The sequence below is a fragment of the Lygodium microphyllum genome, chromosome 13, assembly GCF_053477565.2.
Source record: "Lygodium microphyllum isolate KBCC chromosome 13, Lygodium_microphyllum_v1.1.10, whole genome shotgun sequence".
In the NCBI taxonomy this organism is placed as follows: Eukaryota; Viridiplantae; Streptophyta; class Polypodiopsida; order Schizaeales; family Lygodiaceae; genus Lygodium; species Lygodium microphyllum.
Genome location: NC_141147.1, coordinates 26,136,816 through 26,157,905, shown reverse-complemented (window position 1 = coordinate 26,157,905; position 21,090 = coordinate 26,136,816). Strand labels below are relative to the sequence as shown.

Below are 21,090 nucleotides of genomic sequence, written 5' to 3'. Positions count from 1 at the left end.
GCCGAAACTTATAGAATACCAAGAAAGGGAAGGAACCCCCTCTAAACCTAGATGTTGATGCTAAAGGAGGAAGAGGAATTTGATGTTGGTCTTTGAATGGTGCTGAGAACCATAAAGAAAGATGTGGATGAAACACCCCAGTTGGAGGAGCCAAGGGGAAGTTAGTATTGTGATAGCATCAAGAGATGTGCAAGATCCACCTTAGAAGGGGAAGCCTCCATGCTGGTAGAAGAGCAAGTCTCCAAGGAAGATGAAACCACAAAGGAATGATGAACCTCCCATGTCTCCAACCCAAGTAGGACTAGTGCAAATCTGCACGTTAGTCTTAGACTGAAATAAAAAACCCTACAAAAGAGATTAGAATCTACAAAAACAAAGATTAATAGTGAGATGCTTCAAAGCAAAACATAAGCAAAAATAAGGCTAAAAGAAAGGGAACGAATGTGTGATCGAGTGAATGCAGTGGAAGGCAAAGGAAGGAAAGCCCAAGGACAAAGTAACCTATGGGTCCAACTCATTATAAGACTAGTGTAGTGTACCATAAGGGTACTAGCCTAAGTGTGTAGCCACCATCACGCATAGCCATCCCTAAGATGCTTCAAAACAAAACAAAAGCAAAAGTAAAGCTAAAAGAAAAGGAATGAATATGTGATTGAGTGATTGCAGTGGAAGACAAAGGAAGAAACGCCTAAGGACAAAGTAACATATGGAACCAACTCGTTAGCCTAAAGAGCTAAGAGTAATGAAGCTCATGTCAAGGTGGGGGGAATAGTCCTTAGTAGGGGTGCAAGAGGAGACCTCAGAATGAATGCATAAAGTGCTATGGGTGAGGGATTAGCAAACAAGTCACTTAATCCTTCATGAATACTAAAAGACAAGGGCTGCTAAGGTTGTCCACGTACCACATGTTGAGGGGCATAGTTGTGCTAGAAGGAGCAAATGGGGATAGCAACAAGAAGCGTAGCCCCAATCAACTATCCAAGACAAGGTGGAGGTAGTCGCAGTTTGCTATGGTTTCTTAGCTAGGAGACCTTGAGCCTTAGAAGTTAGTACAACACTCCTGATCTACATGGCCCAATCTCTGGCAATGCCTGCAAAATCTATTCTCTTTAGGGAGTTATTGCCAGATGGCTTTTGTTTCTTTGCTTTCTTCAAAGAAAGGAATGCCACCCCTATTTTGTGTTGCCTTCGCACCTTGAGAGTTCTTGCCACCTCCAATTTTCCCTTGCAAAAAAGAGCTAACCAAACCCTCTTTGAATAAGAATGTTACAAGGACTTCTTATGACCTTGATCATGTGGCCTCACATAACACAAGAACTAACATTTAAACATATAGAAGGTCAGCGATCAGGGGCAATGAAATGATTTGCAAGATAAAGTGGAAGTATTTTTCACGGAGCTTATTTAGAAAGAATATAACCTGATCATTTTTTGACTTCAAGAAGCCAGTAGTGGCAAACTCAACGAGTAATCACCTATATTCAACCAACTTGAGTTTCCAGTCATCCTCTTCCTTGATAGAAGACTCTTGAAGCTCAAGATTTAGATTGATACGTCAAGTTCGATCCCTCGCCGCATGGCAATCAAGGAGATAACTCCAACGCTTACATACAAGGGAAAAGTGTTGTAATTGAGAATGGAACTCGCAAAGCAAACCCTACATTAAGTCAACATTTGTTGTGGCATTTCGAGCTATCCATTGACAGATGTGATCAAGGTGAGCCATTTGAAAGTCCGACATAGACTCTAGACCAATGACTAGGTCCCAAAGACCCTGAGATTCAAGCACTTGTTGCATAAAGTTAGACCAAGTGGTAAAATTCAATCCATTAAAACTAGTCTTATCCATGAAGGCATTCTTGGCTGTAGCACTAGAAGTGGTAGTGCTGAATGAGAAACAGATTGGGTAGGGTGGATAGGGTGGGGGAGTGGAGTACACTTGGGGATTAACCCCAAAGTGCAAACCATGCATGTCGGATGTGTGCATAGTGAATCCAAAAGTGGGTATGGTTTGACTAGGTGGGTATGGGTATGGTAGCTATATATGTAGCCCAAGGAGAAAGGATGGAGACACAATAGGCAGCACCAAGTGGTGAAATTCAATCCATTAAAACTAGTCTTATCCATGAAGGCATTCTTGGTTGTAGCACTAGAAGTGGTAGCGCTGAAGGAGGAATAGATTGGGTAGGGTGGATAGGGTGGGGAGTGGAGTACACTTGGGAAGTAACCCCAAAGTGTAAACCATGCATGCAGGATGTGTGCATAGTGGATCCAAAAGTGGCTATGGTTTGACTGGGCAGGCATGGGTATGGTAGCTATATCCGTAGCCCAAGAAGAAGGGATGGAGACACAATAGGCAAAGGATGGAAATCCCTGTGTGGAAGTGACCCATGGAGTGAATGTCCGCGCACCATAAGCAGATGGAAATCCCTACGTCTGAGAGGCCAATAGATAAGGAAGTGAGTGTCTGGGGGAAGTGAGGGAGATACCCATCATCGCCATCCCAAGGTAAATAGATGCACTCACTTGTGGGTGTGGGTAAACACATTGTTAAAGGGTGGCATTCCCACTAACGATGTACTAGCGTGTAGAGTGGCATTCACCTATGGATAGGTAACATCTAGTGTAGTGGCATTCACCTATGGATAGGTAACATCTAGTGTAGAGAAAGAAAAGGAACTAGGAGCAAAGACAAATGATCCCAACCCTAGTGTGCTAGATGCAAATGTGGAGTGCAATCTGAAATTGTCCAAAAAAGAAGAGAGGAGATCTATGTTTCGATTAGAAGATTGAGGGATTGAAGGAGTTTGAGAAAAATGACTACCAACACCGTGCTCAAATGAGACAAAACTGTTAGATATACCTATCGAAGTACGTTTGCTTCAAGAGTCTCCTCAATTTACATTTACTAATGCTACATACCAAAAAGAAAAATATGAAAGGGTTTTGATTCAAATAACTCAAACAGGTTAGACAAACCTAACACTAGGTCTAGCTATGATGACAAAGAAGATGAATTGCCAATCATCCCAAATGCCATATATTCTTCCTCATTAGAGAGGTGGCCAGCCTCACCAACCGATCCAAATGAATTAGGAGCAAGATTTTCATGAGTTGGAGAGTGATAGCTACGACCATACCTAATGTGCAAGTATTCTTGGAACTCCTCATCTGTTATAAATCATGTATTTGGCCAAGATGAAGAAGGTCAAGGTGGAGTGTCATCTACCTCACGGAATCCATGATGCCCTCGGGCCTCCAATGATGGACAAGCCTAGTAAGACATACTCGCATCCCAAGAAGTCTGAGACATTGTGAATCGGTTACAAGTCATCCGTGTGTCTCGCACAAAAACCAAGCTCTCCATGAAAGTAGCCACATGATACTCTTTACAAGAGCACCAGCTCTGATAACATGCAAACATAAGCTAGGGTCTGCATTGATAAAACACAAAACGTATGAACATGATTAAAACACAACAACTCAAACAAGAATGCAGGAACCCTAAACACAAAAATGCAAAATGCAAAATGCAAAAAACACAAACACAAACAAAGAGAAGGGAAGTCTAAATTGAATTTAAAAATGTTGTAAATAACGGAAAGAGCATACAGAATGCTCAAAGGCAGAGCAACGGATCTAGTGGAAGTGTGATGTCCACCGGAGATGGATCCCCGGTGCTGTAACCACCAGTCCGAGCTGAGAGAGTGTTGCATGTGTAAGGGCGGCAGGCTGGTCACCAAAACGCAGCAGTCTAGAGGTTGAAACCTAGTAAATGCAGCAGTGTGACACCCATCAAAGGTTGAAAACTGGTCACCAAAGCTGTAGACAGCAGGGTAACAACAAGAGTGATGTGTGCTGATGCTGGGTGGACTGCAGAACAGCAAAATGCAGGCTATTGAACTGACTCCTGAATGTTGACGTGGTAGTATGGACAGGCCCGCAACAAAATGCCGATGTGTGGGTCCTCTTGGCAGCAGAGCAGCAGCAGCAGAATGGATGCCAAGTGTTGTAGATAATGTAGCTTACAGCAGATGGGCAAGGATTGAAGGCCAAAAACTAGGTGCCAATAGCAACAGCAAGGGTTTTGCTTATGGGACATAGAAACTCTCTAGGACAACTCACCATTCAATGAAACTTTTGGTAATTTACACATTTTGGGGCTCTTTTATAGAGCTAATCAGTTTGTGATGCATTTTTAGCTCAACAAAAGGAAACGCAAAGAAAACCTATGTAATGGCACCAAAATTAGTAACCTGGATGCCATTGACAAATCAACACTTAAGTCTGAATATGACTCTGCTTGCTCCCTCTACCACCATCAACATCATCTTATGGCTTGGTGGACTCCTATAGGTGCATTCAAGATCCATCACAAGTATGGCATAGACTTGGAGCTATTCCCCGCATCTCCAACACCATTCTCAGTTCACATCTGTGCACAATCATGTTTGTCATGCGCTATCATCTTGTGAGCCTCAATCAGAGTCAAACAGGGACATTAGGAGCTCTAACATGCCTGTCATGTGCTTTGACAGAGGAAGCAGCATGCATTTCTTTTCTTAGTCAATTTAGTGTTCATTTTTTGTCTTGCTAGGCATCTGTCAGCTTGTGCAGCCCTTCCAAACTAGGAATTTCCCTATCTGCCCCTGTCAGCATTTTCTACATCCTATGTCGGCATTTCATTTTCTGATGCTGATTGGCCAAATTTAGCAGGCCAACTGCCACACTTAGTGGCTCAGCTGGCTGGTCAGCCAATTTAGAGGCATTTCAACTATTTATAGCCGGGTGCTTCTTTGGGCAGATCATTCTTCTTCCTCTTTTGCAAGTGCACACTTGGAGTTTGGCATTCTTCTCCGTCATTCATAGGGGCTGCTGGCTACACACTCCATCTCCATCATTGTCACCATCTCCATCACCGTCTCCGGTGCTGTCATCACTTTCCAGCTTGATTTGGTGCCCTCACTAATGCTTTGGGCTGCATGCAAAGACTGAGAAGTCCATCATTGTATTCAACATTTTTTCCAAATTCATTGTAGATTTCTCCTTTATTATTGTTGTCTTCTCTCTTCTCTCTTCTCACATGGTATCATTGCCTAAGTGGGGACAGAGGTTTCCTTCAAAGAAAACCCCCCTATTGCTGAAAACGCAAATTTCCAGCCTACTATTTGATGCAAAAAGTGCAACTTTTTGCATTTTTCAAGTGCTTTCAACAAAGACCGGACATCTACAACTATTTTCTTGCAAGTATAGCTGATTTTTCACTCCGTTCACACTCTTCTACAGCCAAACACAGTAGATTTAGTGTGTTTGCAAGTCTAGAGATACGGGTTATCACCGGTTCTAGGCTTTAATGACTCAAATGAGGAGTCTATTCATACTCCATCTAATAGGCAACATGATCATTGCGAAGATCAGAGGTCAAACCCCTTTTCTGAACAACAACCCTCTCTTGCCAAGGCACACAAATCGGAGCAGCCATCTCCTCCCCACTCTCTTCATCTCTCCCATAAGGCCCATCTTTCTAGCCCTAGAATGCCTATGATGGTACCACCAATGCAAGTGCTCGTTCTTCCTTCTTTGCCCAAAGAAGACCGACTGGATGGATCATTTGCTTTGGTCTTGTCAAGTGGAGAGTATTCTTGACACCTTCGATCTTTGAAGTTTGTTACCCACCGTATTCCTCGTCCCATGGAGGATCCCAAAGCGGGATTGACAATAGAATCTGCAGCCCTATAGGATCAATGAAACACTACTTCCATTGTGCACTCTCAAAAATCATCCTTGGTCCTTGAGAAACAGAGGTTTTGAGGCCCGAATGTATCATATTCAGCATATTCATCCTTCAATCATTCATCAAAGCAGTCTTCATCTTGAGTTCCACTGTTTGTAATACCGTTTTTGTTGGGAATAAAGGGTCACCGTGCCTTTTATTGTGTTTGGGTATGAACGCGCCCTTACACTTTGTACTTATATATATTCAAAACCTAAAATGTAGTGCACTAGTCATTGTACCGAACACCATTCTGTCATGCTCACTCTCTCACTCTCTACTGCTCTCAATTTTTTGCATCTGCACTCTCAACTCTCAACTCAGCTCACACACAGACTCGTTGTCTACAAACTAGTATCAGAGCGGGTGACGAGCTTGAGGTAACTGGCGTGAGGTGACACGCCTAAGGTGATAGGCGAACAAACAGGTCGCAAAGGGACGAGACGACAGAGAGTTGGGGCAACAGGCCGCAAACCAGGCAGCAGGTTCGTCAAGTAGTCGACAAGTCGTAGGCTGTAGGAAGAAACATGTTGCAGGCAACCAAGTTGCAAGCGAGGCGACCAGGCACAGGCGACACGAAACGGGCCGCAAGAGAAACGGCACATGGCGGATGAAACGGGCTGCAAGCCACGGCGCACCAGTGGATGGGACAGGCTGCGACCAATCGCTACAAACGGATCACACGACAGGCAACAAGTCAACATTTTTTCTTTTAAAGGAAATATCCTTTTTTTTTCTCTCCTCCATGAGGCATTCACATGCCAAGGCACAAAGTTAAATTTTGCCCAAGAAAATTGGGGCTTTTCTCGGATCTGGGGATTTTAATGCAGAAGTGGACAATCTAACTTAGAAATTGCGAAATTAGTGCACAATTCCCATGAAATTTTGGGGTTTTTTCACATTTTGGCAAAATTTCTTCAATTTTAGTGAAATTTGTGCACACCGTACCCGAAAATTTTGGGGCTTTTGCAGAATTTCATCAATTTGTGCAAGAATTGCATACTATATGCATTTAAGTACTTGAATTGATGCAATTTGAACAGATTACCCTCTAAAAATTTGGGGCTTTTGACCCAACTTGTCAAATTTTGCTCAGGAATGCTTTTGGAGCAAAAATTGCAGTGAAATTTTGGAGATCTCACATGTAACTGGTGGCTTGGTCTCTAATTGTGTCAGAAATTGCTTGAAGAGTGCAGCAAACGGCATTTTTTAATCCTGAAAATTCATTTGCAGATCTGAAAATTTCTGCAATCTTGGGATTTTCATTGCTGGTTGGTACTCTTGTGCATTGTGGTCACTTGTGTCATATTTAGACTTGCCTTTGGTGACTGGTTTGTCAGTTTGGGGCTGCAAATTATGGCTAGAAACAGTGACACCAGTAATCTTTTGCACATTAAGAAGCTTGAGGGTGTCCATAATTTTGCCACCTGGCAAAAATAATGCTACAATGTCTTGGTGCAAAAAAAACATGTAAAGCCCATCAAAACAAAGGGAATCAAACCAAGAGACATGGAACAAGACGAGTGGGATGACTTAGACGAGCTTGCTCGCTCAACCATTGAGCTCTCAGTGTCAGACAACTTGCTTTTCAACATTAAGAGACTGAATTCGGCATATGCAATGTGGCAAAGGCTTAAAGAATTGTATGCTCAAAAAAGTGCAACCAACAAGGTTTATTGGCTGAAAAAACTGATGGATTTTTGCATGAAAGAGGGTACAGCCATGTTTGTACACTTGAATGAGTTTAACTCAATTTTCAGTCAATTGATTGCTTTGGATTTTCATATTGATGAAGAGTTCAAAGCTATCTTCTTGCTATGCACCCTACCTAAAAGTTGGGATACTTTCAGGACAGCTTTGAGTAATTCGAATGCTCAACTGTTATACTCTGATATGGAGAGTTCTTTGTTGATGGAAAAACTCAATAGGCAAAACAACTCAGCAAACAAGTCTTCAAATGCATTACACACTAAAGGCAGTTTTCAGCATAAGAGCAGTTCTGAAAACCGAGCACGCAGTAAGTCTCATGGAAAGAACGTGGAGTGCCATCATTGTGGCAAAAAGGGGTACTACAAAAGGGATTGCTTTTAGCTGAAGAAAGAGAAGGGTAAAAACAAAAACAATGAAACCAACAAGGCTGAAAATAAGGACAGCCAACATGCCAAAAAGAGCAATGTGAAAATAGAAGAGGTTAATGTAGTCACTCATGATAATGATAGTGATAGTGATGTACTTCTAGCTTCTTCTTTGGAGGCACATGCATTGAATGCAGATTCTAAGGATGACATTCACACTTGGATACTTGATTCGGGTGCGTCCTTTCATGTCACACCACATCATGAGTGGCTCTCTGACTACAATGGTGCACTATGTGGTGTTGTCCACTTGGGGGATAACTATGCGTGCAAAATTGTAGGTATTGGCAGTGTGAAACTCGAATTTCAGCATGGCTCCATGTTTGTTTTGCATAATGTGAGACATGTACCTCAGCTCAAAAAGAGCTTGATCAGCACAGGGCAACTAGATGACGAAGGCTATCACACCACCTTTGGGGATAGCAAATGGAAATAATGTAAGGCCTCCCGCATTGTTTCATGGTGTTGCACAGCATATGAATCGGACCATTCAAGACAAGGTCCGTACAATGCTGTCACATGCTGCTTTACCCCATGGTTTTTGGGCACAGGCTGTTATGACAGCCGTACACTTGATTAATCGATCACCAAACAGGTCTTTGGGGAGGGGAGTTCCCCAAGAAGCGTGGTCGGACAAGCCACCTTTGTATGCACACTTGAAAGTGTTTGGCTACGAGGCATTTGTGCACATACGTAAGGAAAAGCACAGCAAACTTGAGCCAAAGTCCTATAAATGTATTTTCCTAGGATATGGTGATGAAGGTAAAATGGGGTATAGATTATGGGATCCCAAGAAAAGAAAAGTAGTACGCAGCAATCATGTCATCTTCTGAGAAGATCACATGCATAAACAGCCGGAAAGAACAGAGAAAGTCAAAAGGGTTATATTCCGAGAGGATGTACCAATAGGATAGCAAAGAATGCCCGTTAGACAGTAGCAAATACCTGCTGAAAATGTCCCTGAAAATGCAAGGAATGATGCTGTAAACGATTAGCAAGATCTTGCCCACGATAGCCCACATTTCAATAAGAACATGCACACCTGGAACAACCTGAACTAGTTATACAGCAAGATGTACCTGCAGAACAGCAAGCTGTTAATGCAGATTTACATGCTAAACAACCAACAAATATTAACCACTGGGTCTGTAGGTCAACCAAAGCGTAAAAATAGCCAAGTAGATTTGTTCTTGGAGTAAACTATGTGGCTGACTATGTCATGTTAACAGATTGTGGTAAACTGTCATGCTTCCAAGAAGCAATGGACAAACAAGATAGTAAGAAATGGCAAAAAGCAATGCTATCAAAGATGAAATCTCTCATGAAGAATGGCACTTGGGATTTGGTACTTTTGCCAAAAGGACAAAAAGTACTACCCTGCAAATGGGTTTACAAAATGGAAGTCACTTCTGATTCTTTGCCCAAGTACAAGGCACGCTTGGTTGCTAAAGGGTACAAGCAAGAACATGGAATTGATTTTGATGAAATATTTTCTCCTGTAGTCAAAATGACTACTTTGCGAACCATCTTGGGCTTGGTTGCATCTAAGGACATGGAACTCATACAAATGGATGTAAAAACCGCCTTCTTACATGGTGATCTGCATGAGGAAATCTATATGCAGCAGCCTGATGGTTTTGTTGCAAAGGGAAAAGAGCACATGATATGTAAACTCAACAAAAGTCTCTATGGGCTGAAGCAAACACCACATGAGTGGTATCATAAATTGGATACATTCATGCAATCTTAGGGATTTCATCATTCTCAAGTTGATCACTGCTTATATACCAAGAAGGCAGCAAATGGCAACCTTATTCTCTTGGTATTGTATGTGGATAACATACTAATTGCAAACAAGGATGTTCATGCCTTGGACTCCTTGAAGTAGAGCCTACACAATAGCTTTGATATGAAAGATCTCAATGAGGCAAATAACATTCTTGGCATGTGTATACTCCAGAGACAGATCAAAGGGTCTTCTTTATCTGTCACAGCAGGAGTATATTACCTAAGTTCTACAACGTTTCAATATGGAGGGGGGGAAGCTATCAGTGTACCATTGCCTCCATATGTGAAACTTAGTGCAGACGACAGCCCTACATCAGATGATGGCAAGGCTAAAATGACCAAAATACCCTATGCTTCAGTTGTTGGTAGCTTGATGTATGCTATGGTTGCTATGCGTCCTAACATTGCATTTGCGGTGGGAGTGGTTAGTAGATACATGGCATATCCTGGCAAAAAGCATTGGGAAGCAATGAAGGATACCACAAGATACCTTAAGGGCACAAAGGATTTATGCATCTGCTTTGGTAAGCAGAAGTCATCTGTTGTTGGTTTCACAAATGCAGACTATGCTGGCCACCCTGACTACAAGAAATATACTTCAAGTTATGTGTTTATGTTCACAGGAGGAGCAATCTCTTGAATATCTAGGCTCTAAAAGTGTGTTGCACTGTCTACTACATAGGCAGAATATGTGGCTGCCACAGAGGCATGCAAAGAGGCTTAATGGCTCTCACGTCTGGTGAGAGAGCTTGGGATTACAAAGGTTCCTATCCTCCACTATGACAGTCGGAGTGCTATCATGCTAGCACGGAATCCTGTCTTTCATGCAAAGACAAAGCACATACAGGTGAAGTATCACTTCATCAAGGATGTACTTGACAGCAAAGGCATTGAGCTTGTCAAGGTACATGCAAATGATAATCCTACAGACCTTCTCGTGAAAGGTCTTCCAGCCGAGCGGCTTGCTCATTGCCGCCAGATGATGGGGGTTGGATAGAATATGTGTCTTTCAGCTTTGTACATACATAGACTTAGCTGATTCTTTCCTCTACCTTCAAGCACGTTGCCTTTAGGTGGGAGGTTGTTGGGAATAAAGGGTAATCGTGCCTTTTATTGTGTTCGGGTGTGAACGCACCCTTACACTTTGTACTATATATATATTCAAAACCTAAAATGTGGTACACTAGTACCAAACACCCAGTGTGTCGTGCTCACTCTCTCACTCTCTACTGCTCTCAACTGTTCGCATCTGCACTCTCAGCTCTCAGCTCAGCTCACGCACAGACTTGTCTACAGTTTTTTCATTTCTTTTCCTATGTTCAAGTATTTCTTCACATCATACTCTAAACTTTCTTCCATGCATCAATAATAGCCTTTTATTTTTGGGTGGTGGAAAACCTAAGTACATGCCCTACTAGCCTAAGAAATAAGGATAGGACCAACTTGGGCCCACACAAAGGATGGCCAATAAGCAAATTTTATCTATAATGTGTTAAATCTCTTTATTAAATTTCTTTAACTAACAAAGCCTTATTTGGCAAAGGAATTTTCCTAGACCAATGCCCTCAGGATGGTGTGACAGTCAAAATTGTCTAAAAAGTTTGGCATTTTGCTTAATTTTGGGCACAGTAAAACACTACAAAGTCAAGAATTTAACCAGAAACTGTTGAAGTATAATTCAAAACTTCTATGTAATACACAGGAGCACTCGCAATTGAGGTCTGGTTCTAAAGACATCTTCATCAAACATCTTAATCTGCAAAGGTCTATCTTGGTAAAATACCCACACCCTGCAATGCTCCATTCTACCTCAGAAGCAACACCCTGTGTCAATGAGTATCTATCCATCAGAGGAAATTTTACTTCTTACAATATGCCCCTTCCTGAAATATTCTAAACCATTGCTAAGCTATCTCATCCACCTGTGCCTGAATAGTCACGCCAAACCTATCCTGACAATACAGATGATAGTAGGAGTGAAATTCTCATTTGCACACAACTCCAAAAGAATGAGTCCCATAACTTGGACACCGAGTGTGCGATAATGTGAATTCTGTGTTTTAACCCCAAACTGGATCAACAAGCTTGAAAATTTTGCATTTTCCCTAGTCTAAACTCGCCTTTGAAAGAAGCAGACAATAGATTTCCTCAGTCAGTCAAATACTTCGCAGAGGAAGAGCTCCATCTTGTTTCTGTATAAAGATTTATTGCTGGTGGTAGTTGAAAAAATCAATGTGAAGAAGGTGCAAAAACTGATGTTGTGGTGCTTGTTTTCATTCGCATGAGAAAGTTAGCAAAACATTCTTAGTTGATCCAAACAACAGACAACTATCAAAAAACAAAATCTCTTAAAGACAGATGTCAGCAACAAAATTGAAACAAGCATTGACTTGCTCAGTTTTCTGCTTTACATAATATACGATGTACCTCCTCATTTTTCCCTCGACTCTTCACAAAATCCACTTCTAATGTAAGTAGAACCAGCTTGAATTTCTCAGTTGGTGGAATGAACCTGCATTTGATGTACACAGGACAACTGACATTTCAGACCTCCTTTAAAATCCTCTACCAACAAACATTTAAATTATACTGGTACATCATCAGCATGTGCCATGAGATATAATTGTTGAATTTCATGGCAGATATAAATGTTGAATTTAGAGATGAAACATTAGTGCCAAATGAGTATTGAATTTAGACAGTAAAAATTGTTATTGAATTTACTGACCAAAGACAGTTATCAAATTTAGTCAACTCTACTAGTTTAGTCCCGAACGAAAATAATGAATTTGAATTATAGGACATAAATCACCGACAAATCTTCAACACTGAACCTGTTTTAAGCTTGCATGCTACCTGGCTACTGAGATTGAGTCCTTCAATGAAGCTTTGATGCATTTCCGTTGCGCCAAATTCAGACCTATGTATCCTTCTTCCACACCCTCAGCTGATGTTAGTAATAGTTAAGGCATAGCAAAAAGACTGAGCGTTTAGCACAAAATATTTAAGCATGTCCTCCTCCCCCTTCCCTCGCTACCTCTCCAACATCCTCCTACCCACCACCCCCCTTCCATCCTCCTCATCTCACCTGACAGCCACCCAGGCCTGGCTTTACTTCTAGATGCCCATTCAGACCTGCTATCCCACCCCCACCCCCCCCCCCCCCCCCGGGAAGTTCCATTAATGATTGTGTTACATCACACTCTAAAAATAGAGTATAGCACACTATGTAACAGATTCTCATGAAAGATTGAGGAATGTAGTTGGCCACACAGCTAGCATATAAGCCCCTCCAATCACTTGCAATAAACCTCATGTCCAGGTCAACGTGTCTATGACCAGCCTATCCAAGCTGTTACCTTGGCCTTTTGTCAATGATGATATCATCCATGACACACACTTGTCACAAGAATATCCCCCAAATAGGATCCTCACTTTTAATGGCATATCTTGATGGCCAGGTTCGAGAGGGCTTAAATGCTAGAACCCCAAGGGGGGGTCAAGGGTGCGTCAAGTACAATGGACAATTTGATGGGGTCACCCTCTTTCCTGCCTAATATCAGTGACTTTACCCTCACTGGCAGGCCTGTTGGTTTAGCAATGCACCATGCATATTTGAGTTTCACAGTGATAAGTGGCTGCCCCAACAAAGTAGCTAGGGGTCCATTACACATAGTATCACAAGCATTGTTGCAAGACTAGACTAGTTGCAATCTCTTAGAAGTGTCAGGCTTCTTAAACCCCAATTTTTCATCATTGTAGCACAATTGATTTTAGTTTTTAGAAACTCTAATAAATTAAAGGGAGATGAATTCTTGAAGCTTTAGGAGGTGAAAATGAATTAGAAGAGCTATCGGCTCTAAAATCTCGATTATAGACTTGAAGCAAGTTTTACTTTTGTAGTGCTTTCTAAGGCCATACACTTAATTCTCATTGTAAATTCTTCTAGTAGGACTGGCAAAGGGAGTTAGCATTCCAAGTTGGCATGACCCATGCATGCCAATCTCCTTTCCACATATGCTTCACCCAAAGGTAGTAGAGGAAGCTAGTGTGGCCTTCCTCTTTCTCGCAGAAGATAAGCCCTTCCAAGCCATAGCCTTCACCTTTGCCAAAGGGTTTAAATCAGAGTCGAAGTCTGAAGATGACAATGACTGATAGAAGGAGTCCTTATCCTTCTTCTCCTTCCTCTTCCGCAATGCCACTAGATCCTTGCATCCTTGCAAAGATGCCCCTTCTGACCACAATGATAACACTGGGCCTTCATCATCATCATCTTCTTCTCACCCCTCTCTCAAGTTGCAAGGGCCTTTTGTTGGCCACCATATCAAGATGAAAGCCTCCTCTATAACTACAAAGATGCCTCATGCTCAAGCAACATGGAGAACATATGATCAAAGCCACGCGGATCGCCAATGTCTGAGCCCATAAAGCATTGGCCACACCATCATACTTGGAGGAAGCTTATAGAGCACAATCCCCATGAGATGAGCCTCTAGAAGGACAAACTCCATGTGCCAAGGCTAATCCTGTATCTGTCACCCAAAGAAGATGTTAGCAATCATGTGTGACTTGCAAAGTCATATTCTACCTATGAACCCAATCTAAGTTAGACGAGGACATTAGGAGCTCTAACACTCGGTCTATCATGCCTTTTGATGGAGAAGGCAGCTCCACCTAGAGCATGCAGTTCTTTCCCAATCAGCTTTTAGGTGTGTTCATACTCGCTGAAATTACCTTCTAGCACCACTACATTTCTTTTTCAGTGGCAAGAGGCTATGTTCACATTGGATAGGGGCGACCAGCATTCCCCGATTGCAATCAGCATTGTGTTGATTAGGTTATTGCAATTGATCAGCCTGCCAGCATTTTTGGCCCCTACAAGCAGCAATCAGACAGTTTTGGCGTATTTTTGCTGTTTATAGCAGTGCCCCACTCGATGCTCATTATCTTCTGCAGGTTTCAGCACTCTTTGGCATTTGGGGGATTCTCCTCCACCTTCTGGTGCTAGCTTCTATCATTAGCCTGATCCAATGCCCTCGCTAACGCCTTGGCCGGCGTGCAGGGACTGATCGGTCCTCTTTGTATTCAGCATTCTTTTGGAATTCAATGCAGATTTTCTTCTTCCATTCTCTTCTATCATTGTGCAGTCTCTCTTCTCCCTTCTCTCCGTGTTTGTGTTCTTCTTCCTTTGCACACTCTGACATGGTATCATGACCAAAGTGAGGAATCAGAGGTTCTAGGCAAACAAGACCACACTGAACTTGTTATTTGGACCAGACCTATCATGAAGAACACACATTTTCATGCCTTCTACAAAGTGTGTGGGGGAATCTACAACTTCTCTTTGTACTGTGTAGCTGATTTTCCCACCATTTGAGAAGCCCAACACCAAAATACAAGATTTTTCTGTGTTTGCAGATCTATTTAAAGAGTTACGGAGCACCCATTTGACATGTTTGATAACTCAGATAAGGAGACCATTCAATCTTCCCTCAATAGGCAGTCCCATCAGTCAAACATTTGCAAAGAGTAATGCAAAGATCACATTCAAAGCCTTGTTCTTACTCAGATAGATTGAGAAGATCAGAGCACCCTTCTCCCCCTACTTCTCCATATGTTTCTCATAGGGCCCGTGCTATAGGCCCTTGTATAGCCGTGATGGCAGCTTCTATTCAAGTACTAGTTCTTCCTTCTCTTCCCAAAGAAGATCAACTTGAGGGTGCAAACTACTCCCTTTGGTCCTGCATAGTGGAGTGTATCCTCAACATCACCTTAGAGAAGAAACTCCAAATGCTCTTAGTTGATGATTTCCCTTCTATGGAAGATCATATCAACAAGATGGAGGATGTGCAAGCTGAGCTTGCATCTCTTGGCAGGATTGGAGGATGTGATGATTCTCATTACTTTGCTCAGTTGCCATCTCCCAAATATAATGTCTTCTACACCAGCTTGCTTATCTCTAGGGTTCAAGAAACTCTTCTATGGAAAGAACTAGCTCCTCTTATGCTGGAGCACGAAGAGCAACTCAAAAGGATTGGTGACAATGAATCTAGCCTTACTAAGGCTTTCACTAAAAGATTGTGAGGGAGTAACAAAAAGGGCAAAAAGGCTAAGAACAACAAGAAGAAGCAAGTAAAACATTCAAAGTCTTCATCCGGCTCTGACACAAACTTAGAGAAATCTAAATGCCCACACTATGGGAAGGGCACTCATCACAAGGAGAAGTGTTGGAAGAAATATCCTCACCTCCATCTGAGAGTGAAGGATGGAGCTAAAACATCTAAGCCTTCCTCTAGTTCTTTACCAGTTGTTATATGAGTCCGTGTTCATTCACATCCATGAGACGAAGGAGCCTTCTTCATCAATTGTCTAGTCTTCAAAGAGGCCTTGGCTCATCGACAATGGTGCTTCAAGTCATATGACTCCTAGAGGAGATTTATTGCAAGATCTTTATCTATTAGAAAATACAGCCACTGTTGGTGACATTCTTCAATGCCTACTAGTGGTGTTGGCACTTTGTCGTTATTACTTTGACCATCCATCGAGCTCCACTTTGGAAGTCCTACATGTTCCAAAATTTAAGCTTTCCTCTCCTCTTAGTTCATGGTCTTACTTGACTCAATACCTAAGTTGTCTTTACTAAGCAGGCCATCTTTATCAAGAATTCTTCTTCAGGAGCCATTTTAGCAACGGGTTGATAGGACAGTAGGCATTACAAGCTCCACTCCCGTTTCATTGTACAAGGTCCTCCGAGGCAGTCTTCCATAAACGCACCCATTCCTACTTATGCACCATCTACCCCACAGGTTCCATTCCACCCCCCACCATCTCCTTTGGTGGTTTTCACACTCCCCATCCCTTTCAAAGGGGGGCGATATCAACAATGTGGCTATGGATTCCCTCGCTCCTTGTATTTTAGAAGGGGATTCCCAAGATCGTGGGGAGCTTCTTCATCAACACACTTCATCACCTTTGCCACTTCTTTTGCAACCCTTGAATCCATCCCATCCTCTTTGGCCTTTAGTTAAATCCAAGATCTGAGAGGGAGAGTCACCAGTCATGCGTGTCTTACACATCATTTCCTACTTGTGAACCTCAATCTGAGTCAAACAAGGATATTAGGAGCTTTGACACTCAATGTGCCATGTGTTTTGACAGAGCAAACAACTCTATTTAGAGCATGCATTTCTTTTCCAATCAATTTTAGGTATGTTCACACTAACTGAGATTATTTTTCACCCAATTAGACAACCAACAAGAGATATATGCACGCAGCATGTCCTCCATGGTTTGATTTGTCCTTTCAATCTATCCATTGGTTTCACGGAGTTTGGAGGACAACATGTACAATCAAGTTTCTAGTTTTTTAAAAACCATTTGCCAAAAATGACCAATGAACTTAGGGTCCCAGTCACTGACTATTTCATCGAACAAACCATAAAGTCTATCAACAAAGAGACCAACTAACTCATGCCCTTTCACGATGATCTTTGTGGAAATGAATCAAGCCATTTTGATCAATCAATCAACCACAACCCAAATTACGTCATGGCCTCCATCATACGAGGTAATCCTCCTATAAAATCCACAGAAATGCTACACCAATTTCTATTAAGACTTTATAAACGATGCAACATCCCCGCCTCTCTATATCATTCAGCTTTATTAAGCTGACACTACGAGCACTCACACAAATAAAACTCAATCATAATTTTAATATACGCCAAGTAAAAGTAGCGAGTGACCAAGGCCTAAGTCCTGTGTATGCTAGGGTGTCTAGCACTTAACACAACGTGGCACTCATTTAAAATTTTATTGCAAATATCCAAATCATCGAGCACACACACTTTGCCTTGTTTAAAAAGTAATCCATTATAAATGGAATACCTTTCTGCCATCTTTCTCTCAATGGCCAACTTTCAGACATCCGAAGTGCCAAAGCTTTTCGAGCTACTTGGTCCCTATTGAACTAGTTGCAAAATCTCACCGAAGTAAAGATCATTATGACAATACCCCTTAAGAAAAAGACAAAAATCAGTTGAGATATTAGAGAAGAATAAGGCACTAACTTCACACTCAACTAAGAGCATCAACAACCATATTAGTTGTGTCCTTTCTATAGCAGAATTCAAAGTCAAACTCTTGCATAATCTCTTTCCATCTCACCTTACAACCACAGAGATCGAGCTAATCACAAAGGTATTTTAGTGAATAGTGGTCCAGCCAAAAAATATACCGAGCACCGTACAAATAATGATACCATACTTTAACCGCATAGATAACTACTGATAAATCCTTCTCTTGGGTGGTATAACGTGTTTGGGTGTCAGTGAGTTTACAACTCTCAAATGCAATAGATTGACCATCCTGATAAAGAACAACACCTAAAGAATAATCACTTATATCCGTATGGACCTCAAAAGGATTATTTGGATCAATAATCTGAATCATCGGTGTAGTGTTGTACGGGATGGAAGCATTCTATTAGTAAGTTTGTTAATAGACTTCGAGCCTAAAAGTAGTCCACAGTGGTTTAAGGTGCAAGGCACCAGACATTTTAAAGCTAAAGGTGGAGAAGAGCAAAAAACCAAGTCTACATGTAGTGGAGAAGTGTCGAGCCATGATATTTGCATAAAATAAGAGCATTCAGATGTCAAATGCATGTAAAATGACCTTAGTTTGACAGGAAAAGGGTGGGGGACCAATATATCATTAATAAGTGGCCAATTTTGAGGGGATACATGTCCAAACATTGTACTTTTTTCTTTGAATACCCTTAAGCAAAAGTATCAAGGGTTCAACAATATGAGCATAGTCATTTATAAACTTTTGAAAAAACTCAGTAAACCCAAAAAAAAAAAAAAACTTGCTTATGGTCCTCGGAATAGGCAAATCAAGTACTACTCGAACCTTTTTGAAATAATTATTAGAGTGCAACGGATGCGAAAGCGTATAGACAAGACTGAAAGAAAATAAACATGAGAAAAAGGGCAAGAAAAGAGACAAAAAAACATAAAAATCTGCAATCAATAAATGCTAAAATAAAGAGGGTAGATATACAAGGACTGTAGACGTATCTCAACCCTCGAAGCTTACTACTCAAAGTTTGTAATCCTACTAAAATATACGCCACCTATGGATATTGCGTAGCAAGTATCCAAGTTTTGCCATGGCCTGAACACTCCTCTAAACCATTGTCTTGAAGTAATGCATCAAAAAGACTTGCAAGATGCATTAGTTCGAGCATGCATTTAATGCAAATCTGTTTACTCCTTTTTTTATTTTTCAAGTGGACAAGCAAGGGGGGCAGAACAATGGGACAAGTCTGTTTTTCGAAATCCTTTCAAAAGAAAGGTTATTAATGTTATTCAATTCTTCTTCCTTCCCAAGAAAAGATTTTCATACATAGCCAAAGAAAATTTGACCATGCTTATCTCACAAATGGCTTGCCTTCCCACATTTTCATGCTAGGAAGGGAATCGACTCTCCTAGTCCACACATGGGAAAGTGCAATGAGCCCCATCAGTCCCATTTGCTGGACACATCCCCTCTGCCAAACAAGTAGACGCTTTGCCCGACCTCTAGCGTGGACTCCGTTTCTCTCTCTCTCTTCGATCGCTCAGCATCTACCAAAAGGCATCACACAACCAATCAACACGCACAATCTCTCCCAAAGACATAATGGTCTCTGTCCTGACTCTCTCTCTCTTCATCTTCATAAACTTTCTCTCTCCACATCTAGTCCTCAATGTTTCTCTCTAGGTGATGGACTATTGAGACGAGTGACGGACTATGAGGACCAGAGATGTCTAGACCTTTTCTAATTCGAGCTCCAACGGTGCAGAGCAACATTGTTACGGGATCGGAGGCAACCCCAATCTCCAGAGAGTAGTTACAAACTTTTTCGGTATAGCTGACCCCCCGGCCACTGCCACCTTAGACACTGCATCTCCTACTAACAGGTGCCATCAAGGGACATCATTAAGTGGCATCATAGTACTCAAAGCTACATCATTATGCATAGCACAATGCCCTAGGGTTCTTGCTCAACAACGCAGGCATGCTCATATGCGACACATTCGCGTCATGATTGCTCGTTACAGATAAAGATTACCATATCGAGTCAAGCAAGGGTAGCTTGCAAAGTCTTGGTGGATTCCGTACACTGAGAGGGAGATATTCTATACTCTTTTCAATTTCTCAATTTTTCATATTCTTTGTTTTCCATATTCTTCATTTTCCATTTCAATTTATCATGTAGACAAGTTGACGCTCTAATACCAATGAAGCATCCTCCTAGGATGATCCAACCTACACACAAGACACAACATAAGGCATATCCTCAATAAAACGGATTGGACATCCAACTATCTCCCAGCCATAGAGCCAAACGGGCTCACCCCCAAGCCTAGGAGCTAGCAGTAGTCCAAGTCACGACTACATCCCAAGGGTTAGCATCCCATACCACTAGCCCACACCATCCCGGTATACAAATGCATCAGTCAACAAGCCAAGAGTTCAAAAGGAGCGATTACACAATGAATGTGCACAATAGGGCCTTGAGTCCTATAAATAGGACTTGGCTGCCCCTAACCCAGAAGAGCCCTGAGTGCATTCTCACTAAGTCACTTCATGACCACTATGACCAATGCTACTAGCATCCATTCAAATGTCCAAGGATGTAACAAGAGCCCTTTTCTTCTAGTGAGGGGGATGTACCTTTATCCAATGAGAGGGAGTCCCTATCCCAAATAGGTGCATTACAAGTACTAGATGCCTCTAGGTCTCCATCACAGCAAGATCAGCCCCTTGCTGTTCCACATTGCTATCGGCAACTTATGCAAGATTCGAGAGTGATTCACTTTCCTAAGACACCAACAAGCCCATGTAGATAAGCCAAGATACAAGCCAGGAAAGATAGTTTACTATGTGTAAACTATGCTCTTATGTCACAAATTTTACACGATCATGAGCCTACCACTATTGATGAGGCCTTTACACAAAATATATGGCGTTGTGCTATAAAGAGGAGCTCAATTCTATCGAGCGTAATCAAACTTGGAAGTTGGTTCCGCATCCAAGAAAATGGAAGGTGATTGGTGCAAAGTGGATTTATAAGACCAAATACTTTGCTGATGGCACCTTGGATAAGGTTGGGCTTGATGTCAAGGGTTTTGCAGAAAGGGCAAGCTTAGACTATTTAGAGATGTTTGCACTGACAGTCCATATGTCTACTATTCGGGCTATCTTGGCGCTTGCCACACATCACCATTGGCGAGTTTACCAAATGGATGTGAAGCATACCTTCTTGAATGGCATATTAGAGGAGGGGATTTATGTTGATTAATCTCCTGGCTTTTGTATGCACAAAAAGGAGAATCATGTCCACAAGTT

At 41.8% G+C, this 21,090-nt stretch overlaps 1 protein-coding gene across 2 annotated transcripts in view; it reads right to left on the bottom strand.

The window, feature by feature from the left end:
* NSF (AAA-type ATPase family protein) overlaps positions 1–21,090 on the bottom strand; it is an 85,588-nt gene that overhangs the window by 58,558 nt on the left and 5,940 nt on the right. The window contains exons 2-3 of one of the 2 annotated variants that reach the window (XM_087690877.1): positions 12,553–12,648; positions 12,124–12,208 (exon numbers count right to left, since the gene is read on the bottom strand). In XM_087690877.1, the coding sequence (XP_087547003.1) occupies positions 12,124–12,208; positions 12,553–12,648 (181 nt within the window). The remainder of the gene's footprint in view (positions 1–12,123; positions 12,209–12,552; positions 12,649–21,090) is intronic. The other variant, XM_087690878.1, reaches the window with a different exon arrangement.